This window comes from Bufo bufo, chromosome 7, assembly GCF_905171765.1.
Source record: "Bufo bufo chromosome 7, aBufBuf1.1, whole genome shotgun sequence".
Classification (NCBI taxonomy): Eukaryota; Metazoa; Chordata; class Amphibia; order Anura; family Bufonidae; genus Bufo; species Bufo bufo.
Window position 1 is genome coordinate 192,114,011 of NC_053395.1, and position 12,925 is coordinate 192,126,935.

General features: G+C 41.7%; 1 protein-coding gene across 1 annotated transcript in view; it reads left to right on the forward strand.

Moving 5' to 3' along the window:
* Positions 1-12,925, forward strand: part of LOC121008434 (sodium channel protein type 2 subunit alpha-like) — a 248,365-nt gene that overhangs the window by 219,887 nt on the left and 15,553 nt on the right. The window contains exons 22-24 of the mRNA XM_040440980.1: positions 7,534-7,815; positions 9,128-9,181; positions 10,488-10,625. Of these exons, the coding sequence (XP_040296914.1) occupies positions 7,534-7,815; positions 9,128-9,181; positions 10,488-10,625 (474 nt within the window). The remainder of the gene's footprint in view (positions 1-7,533; positions 7,816-9,127; positions 9,182-10,487; positions 10,626-12,925) is intronic.

Sequence of the window (12,925 nt, forward strand, 5' to 3'; positions counted from 1 at the left end):
GAGCGCAGAGGGCCCCCTGGTCAGACCTGCGAGAGGATGGATGATGGCGCAGATAGGCAGTGGCTAACTGACTACATAGGATGTCTCTATAGTAGTAGTTCAGTTTGTCTTACCTCTCAGCAGGTGTAAAAAAGGCCCCCATTTTGGATCAGTAGCGAGGGTCTAACATGGTGGAGAGCATATAGTCATCCCTCTGGCGAATGGTGACAATTCGGCTCTCACTACACGAACAAGTGAGCATGCATCGGGCCATTTGCGCAAGTGATTCGGAGGGACTCCCTGCCTCAATCTCCACTGCCTTCTACCACGATGTGCCTGGGTAATCTGCCTCGTCTTCCTCATCTACCTCTTGCTCCTCTGGCTGCTCCTGCTCCTCCTCTCCTGTGTAGAAAAACCACCCATTTTGCTACACATTGCTTGTGCTCCAATGTCCTCCTCCTCATCCAGTTCAGCCCCCACAGGGCTCATGTGGCCGTGAGATGTAGGTACCACATCTACAGTTCCCTGACCACACAGATTTACCAGCATCTTTTCCACGATATGAATCAGTGGAATGACATTGTTCATCCTGTAGTCCTGGCGACTGACAAATAAAGTAGCCTCTTCAAAGGGCACGAGCAAACGGCAGGTGTCACGCATGAGCTGCCACTGGCTAGCATCAAAGTTACACAGGGGAGCATCTCTATCCGCTTGGATCATCAATAAATCGTTTATGGCCTTTCTTTGTTCGTATAGTCGGTCCAACATATGGAGGGTGGAATTCTAACGGGTGGAAACGTCGCATATCAGCCTATGTTGGGGACGCCGTTCTGCCGCTGCAGCTTAAGGAGGGTGTGTTTGGCGGTGTACAAATGGCTGAAGTGCATGCAAAGTTTCCTGGCCATTTTTAGGATGTCTTGCAGATGGGTGGAAGACTTCAGGAACCGCTTTACAACCAGATTGAACACGTGCGCCATCCAGGGCGCATGGCTCAGCCCTCCTTGACATAGCGCGGACACCATGTTCTTCCCGTTGTCTCTCACTATGGTTCAGATTTTGAGTTGTCGCGGAGAAAGCCAGGATTCAATTTCTTAATGAAGGACATGGAGCAGTTCCTCCCCTGTGTGACTCCATTCGCCCAGGCAAACGAGGTGTAGAACAGCGTGACACCGCCGTGCCCTGCACGTTATGCTGGAGGAGGACTGTGAATTGTCCCTGCAGTGGAGGCTGAGTACACGGTGGAGGATGAGGAGGCAGAGGCGGACATTGTTGCTGAACCAACATCGTGAGAACGTGGAGGCGGAAGTGGCGTCACCTTCCAAGTTGCTGGTGTGGCTGGGCAGGAACCACATTTACCCAGTGGGCCGTAAGGAACATATATTGTCCTTGACCGTAGTCACAAACAAATTTCACCACTGAATGGCTAATCAATGCAATTACTCAGTCCCTACAGAAGAAAGTCTACATACACCGACCAATTTTCCCAAAAAAGGCTGTATCACAAAAAAAATTCACCACTGAATGACAATGTAAATTCACCGCAGAACGGCTATTAACACGTAGTTATTTTTTCCATTAATACACCCCAACAATGGCTGTATAACAATGTCAGTTCACTGCAGACCGGCTAATAAGACGTATTCTTTTTCCTATTAATACACCCCAAGAAAATAAATCTAACAATCACAATTCACCGCAGAACGGCTAATAGGACGTACGTATCTATCCTATTAATAGAACATATAACTGCGGATGTGCTACTAATACACGCCAAAAGGGGCTTTAATTTTCTCACTTCATCACACAACGGCTAATAAGCCCTTTTTCTTTTTCCCCACTAATACACGCCAAAAAAAGGCTTTAGAACATATAACTGCAGCCGTGAACGGCAAATAATACATTTTTTTTGCCACTAATACACGCCAAAAAGGGCTGTAATTTTCTCACTTCACCACACAACGGCTAATAAGCCCCCCCCACACACACTAATACACAACAAATAAAAAAGGCTTTAGAACATATATATATATATATAACTGCACCGCACAAGGACTAATAAGACCCCAATAACAAGAACGGTTTGCTAGAATTACAGAGGTATTGCAAACCTCAAATGAGCAGCAGTATAATGGCAATTTGGATCCGCAGTCAGTGCAGCAAGGTGTAATAGGATTGTTCCTATTACCCAGGCTGTAAACACCCCTACTACCCTGTTCTGCTTCAATACTGTGGAATAATTCCTCCCTATCCTTTCCCTACACTTCTAATGAGCAAAATATAAATTTAGTCTTTCCTAGCATTGTCCCTAGCGCCTGCTAACGTCTCTCCCTGCACTAAGTACACTGGAATCCAAGATGGCTAAGGCTATTTATAGGACTGTGACATCACAGGGATTGCTGCTGTTTGGCTGCCTGCATGTCATTGTGGGTGATCCCTCGCTCCCAGAGTTCCTTGCTCCATGTCCTAATATGATGTGCAGCAGCCATTTTAGGAAAAAATGCAATTTATTACCACGAAGCGTGAGGAAATTCAGATTTGGTGCCAATCTAATAATTCCTGAAATTCGGATCGAATTCCACTTCGTCAGCTTCAATTCGCTCATCTCTACTTATCCCATTGCATGCGTCACAATGTAACCGTCATACTAGATACAAAATTCTCATTTCACTTTATGTCTTAGAGTACAGTCATTGACTGAAGCGTGTTGGTTTAAAGGAGAGCTATTAATGAAGAACCTGGCAGCGCTCAAATACCAGAGCACAAGATCACACTTTCCAACACAGTGTCTAATACAATTTCTCCTTTTAAAAGGATAGGTCATCAATATCAGATCTTTGGTGGTCAACTGTGCTTGATATTGCATCACAGTCCCATTCATGGGATCATGGGTCTGATGGACATGACGTTACAGGCTGAGAAAGAGGCAGCAGCACTCGGCCAAACACCATGACCCCTTCAAATGATTAACCGGCAGGGGTGTCGGGAGTGAGAGCCCTACTGGTCAGATATTGGTAACCCATTCTGACAATAGGTCATCAGTATTTAAGTCCCAAGAAAGCTCGTTAAGCAGAGGGGTGTATTGTCCAGTATTGTAGCTTATCACCATTCACTGGAGAATATCAGAATCAGTCCATGGGCAAATGTGGTACTATATCTGCAAAAAAGCATACAATGTTTCTTATTACGAAATATTACTTTAAGGTATAATGAAACAAATCCTGTCACCACTGCCACTCACTTCCAAATAAAACAGTACATGGCAGAGGGACTTTTGGGCTATGGCCACTACGTCTGCACCCATATAACTATGCTCCTGCATATATCTTGATTTCCTACTGAGAATTTTATGAATGGAAATTGGGAAAATGGCTATGCACTGAGCCAAGCTATGTAGGAAAACAAGCTGTAGATGGATCCTATAAAATATATAATTGAGCCTACTTTATATATTCTGACAGGTAATTCTAATAGTTCTCCTTTAAAATGTTCATGCAAAATGTTCATGCAAAAGTGGCACCCTGACTGCCACTTGCTTGGCCTGGCTCTAATAGCACTTCACTGCCTGGTGCTTGGCTATCAGCACTGAGTGACTCAGTCACACTGCGACACTGACTGTCACTCAGTGCTGATAGCCGAGCACCAGGCAGTGAAGTGCTATTAGAGCCAGGCCAAGCAAGTGGCAGTCAGGGTGCTGGGGAAGGATGACCAGAGAGACAGTACTGCTCAGAGGATGACATCTGCCCATCTCTGCTGTCCACTCCATATACCAGGGAAGGCCTGGTATATGGACAGCAGAGATGGGCAGAATGCAGATGGCATCCCAGAGTGGCATACTGTCTCAGTCAGGGTCCCTGGGCTGGTCATCCTTCACCAGCACCCTGACTGCCACCTGCTTGGCAGCCTTGGCCTGGCTCTCATGGCACTGGCACAGTGGCACTTCACTCATATATTACCCCTAACCCCTGCCCTCAGCCCATGCCAACACACCTAACACAATCAGGGTGGGAGGGACAATGACTGTCACTCACTGTCAGTGTCGCTTTCAGGCTGCCTCTGTCTCTGGACAAACTCTCTAGTCTCAGTCCTGAAGCGACAGTGCGGCAGCATCTTCTTCTTCTTGCTATGGCTCCGCACTGTATTTCCCGCCTGGAAGGTGGGCGGAGCCTATCAGCGTGAACTAACTGCCGTACTGCCGTGCGCACCCCGCCTCCTCACTCTGCTCTGCGGCGCTATGTGGGAAAAAAAACACAGAGTCAACAATTTAAGATTTTGTTGTGCCAGCGGACAGCGCCCCCCTGCAGTGTGGCACCAAGGGCAACAGCCCCCCTGGCCCCCCCCCACGCTACGCCCCTGAGTGCAGGGCAGGGGCTGACATAAGACATCACTCTCCTGACTGTACCCGTTCTGCTAAGGCCTGACATAGTACTTCCATGCCAGGTTTAAGCAGAGCAGCGCTGGTACAGACAAAAGCAGCACTGTAGAGTATGGATCTAAAACATGAATAGGCACTTGAACTTTAGGTTGCTACTTTGCATGAAAAAGTAAAAAAATAAATTTAAGTAAATTTGAAATATTATTTTTAGCACATTTACTATAGGTTTTAACAAAGGTTACTTAAAGGCTATGTACACCTTGGGGGGCATTTAAAAAAAAATATTGCACTGTACTCATTTTGAGCTAAAAAATCATTTTTTAAATTGGTCTTTATAAAAAAAATGTTGAGTTCCTTTTCTTTGTACGACCTTGAGATTCTCTAGTACCAGGCTCTGTACTTTTTTGTTTCCATCAGGCAGCTCAGCTGACGGCTCCTTATCGCTGATCCCTGACCTTATAGACACTCATTATAGCTCAATTTTATCTTACTGATAAGAATGTGGCTGACATAAGTGTTTATGACCTTTTAGTAATTTAGAGATAGGGTTTATTAGATGACCCGCACAAAGTGAAAATATAAATTAAGTATAATTCACACTGCTAGACAGTTAAACCTTTGTAACAGAACGGCTGAATATTTTAATTTAAGAACTGAAAAAATATACCAATTGAAAAAATGATTTTTAGGCCAAAATTAGTAAAATGCAATCATTAAAAAAAGAATTGCCCCATATTCACCAAGCAATCTTTGTCAGGAATGGTTAAAAGGGTATTCCGGTTAGAACAAGTCCTTCCCTATCCATTGTATAGGGAATCTCTGGTACATCAGTGAAGGTCTAACTACTGAGATACTAAGAACAGGGGTCCCGATCCAGTGTCCGAATTGAATGGCAGGTCGACCATGCACATTTCCACTCCATTCACTCTGTACAGGAATGCTAGAGATTCTTAAGCTCTGTAGTAAAGCCCTGAAGCCCTGCACAAGACATAGCACAGTGTATCAGTGTAGCCTGGAGTGTACAGAGCCTTGAAAACGTGTTCATACCCATTGACCTTTTCCACATTTTTTCACGTTACACACACAAAATAAACTTTTATTGGGATTTTATGTGATAGACCAACACAAAGTAGTAAGTACCGTATGTGTGAAGTGAAAAGAAAATGATACAGGGTTTTCAACATTTTTAATAAACAAAAATCTGAAAAGTGTGGCGTGCATTTGTATTCAGTCCCTCAGTCAATACTTTGTAGGACCACCTTTCGCTGCAATTATAGCTGCAAGTTTTTTGGGGTATGTCTCTACCAGTTTTGCACATCTAGAGGCTGCAATTTTTGCCAATTCTTCTTTTCAAAGTAGCTCAACTTCAGTCAGATTGGATGTAGAACGTCTGTAAACAACAATTTAAAATTTTTGCTACAGATTCTCAATGGGATTTAGGTCTGGACTGGGCCATTCTATGTGCTTTGATCTAAACCGTTCCATTGTAGGTCTGGCTGTTTGTTTAGGGTCGTTGTCCTGCTGGAAGGTGAACCCCTGCCCCAATCTCAAATCTTTTGCAGCCTCTACCAGGTTTTCCTCCAAGATTGCCCTGTAGTAGCTCCATCTATCTCCCCATCAACTCTGACAAGCTTCCCTGTCCCTGCTGAAGAAAAGCATCCCTTCAGCATGATGCTGCCACCACCATGTATCACTGTGGGGATGGTGTGTTCAGTGTAATGTGCAGTGTTAGTTTTATGCCACATATAGCATTTTGAATTTAGACCCTAAAATTCAACTTTGGTTTTATCCGACCAGAGCACCTTATTCCATATGTTTTCTGTGTCCCTTACATGACTTGTGGCAAACTGCAAAGAGACTTCTTATGGCTTGCTATCAAAAATGGCTCTCTTCTTGCCACTCTTCGATCTGCCAAAGGCCAGATTTGAGAAGTTCACAACTAATTGTTGTCCTGACGACAGATTCTCCAACCTAAGCTGCTCCTCCAGAGGACCATGGCTGCTTCTCTAGTGATCTCCTTGATGTCTTTTTATGTAGATTGTCAAGTCTTGGTAGGTTTGCAGTTGTGCCATACTCCCTCCATCTTCAGATGATGGATTGAACAGTGCTCCATGAGATGTTCAGAGCTTGGGATATTTTTTTATAACTTAAACCTGCTTTACACTTTTTCACAAATTTATCCCTGACCTGTATGATGTGTTTCTTGGTTTTCATGAAGCTGTTTGATCACTAGTGTTCACTAACAAACCTCTGAGGCCTTCACAGAACATCTGTAGTTATACTGAGAACACATTACACACAGGTGGACTCTATTTACTAATTAGGTGACTTCTGAAGGCAATTGGTCACACTGGATTTTATTTAGGGGTATAAGAGTACAGGGTGGCTGAATGCAAATGCCCACCACACTTTTCAGATTTTTATTTATTACAAATTTTAAAAACTGTATATTTTCTTTTCACTTCACACATACTTGCTACTTTGTGTTTGTCTATCACATAAAATCCCAATAAAATACATTTATCTTTGTTAGTGTAATGTGTAAACATATGGCAAGTTCAAGGGGGATACATAATTTTTTAAGGCACTATATTAGAAAGAACAGCACATAAGAAATGGGAACAGAGAGAGAATTCTTTATCATAATTCTAGAATACTACAAACAGTAATATTATATAATGCATGTTCCATCACAATCCCAGTATACAATTACCCATGGCTGATTAAAAAATGTGTAAATAGAAGAACACTGCATGTTTCATATTAAAGTCTATGTTGCTTTCTGACAATTCCCATGTACTTTTAGTTTTTATGGTTCCAATCTTTTATATTTATTCTCCACTTTTTATTGTATTTTCTGCATACAGTTTCTGTGAACATTCCACCTTTTATAATTTCTAGTCAATATGATTTATGGTTTCTTTTTATTTGACTTGCATCCTCTATTACGTTTATTTTAACATTTTTCTCTGTTTTTTCTGCAGTTTACATGTCTGTGCGTTCGTCTTTCCACTATCAGGTCTTTATTTTTCTATATTGTTCGAATTTTCTTCTTTATTTTAATTTGTGAGTTTTCTACCGACCTGTTTAGATCTATTTTAGTTTTTTCCATGTCTGATACCGACCTGGTGACATCATGTTATTGTCGAAAACTAACTTTTTTTTTCTAATCATTATTCTAGGTGGTTGTGAATGCGTTGATCGGAGCGATTCCCTCCATTATGAACGTGCTGTTGGTCTGCCTTATATTTTGGTTGATTTTCAGCATAATGGGAGTGAATCTGTTTGCTGGAAAGTACTATCACTGTGTCAATACGACGACGGGTGAAATGTTCCTGGATACGGAAGTTAATAATAAATCAGAATGTTTGCAGCTAATGCAGGCGAATCAAAGTGCTCGATGGAAGAACGTAAAAGTCAATTTTGATAATGTGGGAGCAGGGTATCTTGCGCTACTTCAAGTGGTAAGTACGGTCCATATTCTCTCTCCATCAGAAACTGCTGTATCTAATTTAGAGAACCTGTTTTTCCTGCTCCGTACGCAATGTATTACTGTAATCCAGAGCATTTCATTGACTGGTTTGTCCCATATCCACAGGATATGCCATTAATATCCAGTGGGTGCGGGTCCCACCTTTAGGGTCCTCTTTTGTCTCTAGAATGGAGTTCTATCTTGCGATCTCAAGATGGAGAGGTGGTTGTGATGGAGAGGTGGTTGTGCATCCACAGCTCTCTCCATCCAATTTTATGGAGCCCCCAAAACTAGTCAAGTTCAAGTAGAAAGTGCCATAGAGGTGAATAGAGAGATCCATGTATGCAGGGTCAACTCTCCCTTCATGGCAGCGCAAGATGTGGACTTGTTCTAGAGAGGTGGGACCTGCACCTGTCGGACATTTGTTTGCATGGACACATTGCTGTGGTAAACAAAAAAAAAAAAGATTATTGCACCACTGTGTCCCAAAACACCCGAACTATTAAAATATAAATGTATTTATCCCGGAAAAAAATCTAAATGGGCGATTTGTAGTTTCGTTTGTTGCTTCCCCTCCTCCAAACAAAATTGAATAAAAAGTGATCAGAAAGTCAGAGAAACTCCAAAATGGTATCAATAAAAACAATAGATCGTGCTAAAAAAAAATGAGCCTTTACTTCCCAGCTTCATAGATGGAAATATTTAAAAAAGTTATTGGGGTCAGAATATGGCGATGCAAAGAAAAAATATTTTATATTTCCCAAAGTTTTAATTTTTTTCTTCAATATTAAAACACAAGAAAAACTACAGTATATAAATGTGATAGAATGAAAGGCACAGATCAGTTTTACTGCATAAGGAACTCAGTAAAAATGGAACCCATAAAACTGTGGTGGAATTGCATTTGTTTTTCCAATTTCACCCCCTTTGGAATTTTTTTCCAGCTTCCCACTGCATCGTATGTAATATTAAATGCTGCCTTTAAAAAGTGCAACTTTCCCCAGATTACACTCCCCCCCCCCCCCCCCTTCACATACGGCTATGTGAACAGTAAAATAAAAAAAGTAGAAACGAAAACGCAGAAACAGAAAATTGGTGTGTCGGGAAAGGGTTAATGTAAGACAGTCTTTAATGTGCTAACATTAGAGTATAATGTTGCCGGTTCCCCTGTATAACTAGAGGCAAACACGATACCTACATAACTTGTTTTAGCTTCTAAAGTTATTTTGTGAATTAAACTCATGTTCACAAGTCTTCTGTGCAGTCACCGCGTTATAATGATATTAAATGCATTTTTCTTGCAGGCAACATTTAAAGGCTGGATGGATATTATGTATGCTGCAGTTGATTCACGGAGGGTTTGTATAAATCATGAATGACTTATGTCATTAGTGTGACATCGGCTTCCTGTTTTGCTACTTTGTCGAAACTGAAATTTCTGTGATTTTTCTTCTGCAAAAAAAAAATTCTTACTGTAAAGAGTAAAAAGTTGCAAGGTTTGGTGCATACTATGACTTTGTGAATGGGGGGGGGGGGGTTTAGAGCCCTGCTCGCCACTTTTCCAAATAGCGGTCAGTGCAGAGCTGGGAGTGGGCGATGCAGGGGCGACTATAGCTGGCCCAGCACATTTATCATAATCTATGCCAGGAAGCTCCCTTGCTGGTGTAGATTTCCGTTTTGGCGCACAGACCTGCACAGACGCTATATGTCTGCTTATAAGTGTAATTCATCCGATGTCAGAAGGGAATAGATTAAGATTACCATGCAAGATGCCAGTGTTAATAAATGTCCCCTAATGTATATTAGAAAGTACCATAACGTTTCATTATATATTTAATAAGCTTTATAAATCCAGAAAACTCAAGATACACTTAGGACACAAATACTTTGCTTTAAAGGGGTTGATCACTCCAGGGGACCTTTTCTACAGAACCCCCAGTGTGGCCGGACCCACAGTGGTAATTACACTTACCTAGTCCCCGCCACTGGGTTCTCAATCCATCGGTGCCCATCTCCCGGGCCTTCATGCAGGTCCCGGGTCTTCCCGTGTCACGTGACCAGCATCAAACGGGATGTTGACGAGAGGAGACTCAGGACCTGCAGAATCAGTGAGGCAGTGATGGAGCCAAAACCCAGCGGCAGGGATCAGGTAAGTATGATTACTACCGTGGATACAGCCACGCTGGGTGAATCTGTAGGGAAGATCCCCAGGAGTGAAAATTCCCTTTAAACCATTTGATAACTGTTCTTTAAATTTTAAGTTTTACGATCTTATGGTTATGTCCTGGTAATGAGGAGTTCCCCAAGTCTTATAAGCACCATAATAAGGAAGCACATAGTGGGAAAGAGCCAGCTCCATTGCTGTGGGTCTCAATAAGTACACGCACAGGGGGTAGTCCTAGTTCTGATTCTTGAAGAATTATGAGCTACTAAGGGTAAGCCAAAAAGCGTAATAGAATATGTACAATGAAGATTATTTCTGCGCTTTGTACAGAGAAATAAAATAATTTAGATTTTACTACAATGGATTTCTTATTTTATCTAGCATATAAATAATAATCCAGATATACTGTATGTGTGATGTGTGTAAGTGATATAAAAGACACAATACAAGGAAATATTATAAATGTAATTTATCATGGGCATCTCCTTTATGTCTCACAGTTAGAGGACCAGCCTAAATATGAAGACAACCTCTATATGTATTTATACTTCGTCATCTTCATCATATTTGGCTCCTTTTTCACTCTGAACCTCTTCATTGGTGTCATTATTGACAATTTCAACCAGCAGAAAAAGAAGATAAGTATTATATGATAATTCTTATGATTCAAATAGATAACTGAAGGCAGTAAGTACTTCATGTAGCCCCTTAATCATCGTCATACTGTACCTGTAAATGGTAAAGCTGTACCCAGGAGTCCCTTCAGCTCTGTACTACGCCTGTACCTCCATATGTCTTCGTATGAGATCAGAAGCATATGGAGATATACAGTAGTAGGACCACTAGGGATGCTGTATTTTGACTCCATACAGACCTAATGGTGGGTTCACATCAGTGTTCTGAGGAACAGCCTGCCGAAGTTCACCATATCTAGCATAGCCGGATAATGCCGGGAACCCGCCAGATCCCTATAATGGGATTTGGCTGCTTTCCGTTGAAAATGCTGATTTTGGCCGGACAAATATCGTTACATGCAGCGGTCAGACAGCAGGCACAGCAATTAAATCACCACCACTGTAGGCATCAAAATAGCTTTTGTTCATCCAAATTGTCATCATGCGATGTACGACACACTCCCAGATATGCCCACTGATGTCCAACACTTCTTCTTACGGTAAATAGGGCTTTATTCGCGGACACAAAGAACCACTTGTGGCCTTGCTTGCTACAAGAAGACAAAGGGCCTAAAGTGTACCCAAGAGTTCTATAAAAAATAAAAAAATAAAATTCAGATCAATATATCAAAGGTTTACACTGTTGTATATTTCCAATAACAGACTGAACAGGTTAGATCCCCCATTTTCATAGAGTCGACTGCACCTCCTAACCGCATAAATCCCATCTGCATTCAGTATTCAAGCCATCCGGCTTAAGTGTACGCAACCGGTGGATCCACACTATTTCGCGCTGTTTCAATAGTAACTCTCTATTACCTCCTCTTTTAAGAGGGGGAATATGATCGATAACCCTAAATTTGAGGTCCTTCTCACAAATAGTCACAAATAATGCACAATAAAATGTATTTAATGTAAAATAATTTTTTATTTTTTTTTATTAATGTCATTTTTTCATTACTTATTTTGACAAATCCCATGAATGAATTACTGTTTTACAAAATGATTTTATACTTACAATGTATTATCGCACTCCTCTGTGCTAATACATTATGCTCTGTGTCTCTATGGCACAAGCTTCGTTCAGGGCAGCACTAGTGTGCCCTAACAGCAGGATTACTGAACTTACAGTCCTGGGGAACTTTGTAGATCCCCAGGGCTGAAAGCAGAGGGATTACCCAGCCTCAGATCAGATCACTGGGTCCCAATCAGAGGAGGAAATCCCCCTTTGATCATGCCATGTTCACAGACTGTGGCAATCAGAGGGTTAACAGTTGGCATTGGAGCTACCTCCGATCCTGGCTGTAAAGCAAAAGGCTGCTCTAAGAAACGGAGCTGTTACAGTTCCTTTGTAAACTAGGAGTGCTGACAGCTTCCTCTAAAATAGCGACAACACAAGACAGCGGATGGTCATTAATGGGTTGTGCACTGTTCCATACTGAATTTGTAAATATGGTGCTCAGTCTGGACACCATATTTTTCAACTGGTATAAATATATTCTTGTCCATACAATTTTTAATACCATCGCCCTTCACACTGTAGATGATAGAACTTCTTGACCTGCCTGCAGCCACCACTAAGGAACGCTTAATGCATAAGAATTTATACAGCTACCACTGAACTCAATAGTGGCTGTAAAATCTCTATGCACTCAGCTCCCCCTAGTGGAGGCTGCAGGAAAATGCTCTAGTTTTATATTAGGAAGTAAGAGGAGCTGAGCATCGGCCCCCCTCTCACTATGGACCCTACTGCAATGGTATGGTCTGACTCCAAGGTGAGTACGCTACTAGGCTGGGACTCCACTTTTTTAATAGACAATGGATTTAAACCAAGGTTGTCATTTAGGATGTTCCACCCACATCCATAGAGATCAGTCCAACTCTCAGCATGCCCAACATGCTGGTAGCTGTAGTTTTCTAACAGGTAGAGAGCCACAGGTTGGATACCACTGCATAATATGTATTGTTAATGGTGTTGCCTAAATTTCTCCAGGTGGGATTGACGTCTATCGAATCCACTGTGTTATAGAATCAGTAGACTATGTTCTATTATATTACAAACCGGATTCCAAAAAAGTTGGGACACTAAACAAATTGTGAATAAAAACTGAATGCAATGATGTAGAGATGGCAAATGTCAATATTTTATTTGTAATAGAACGTAGATGACAGATCAAACGTTTAATCCGAGTAAATGTATCATTTTAAAGGAAAAATACGTTGATTCAAAATTTTACGGTGTCAACAAATCCCAAAAAAGTTGG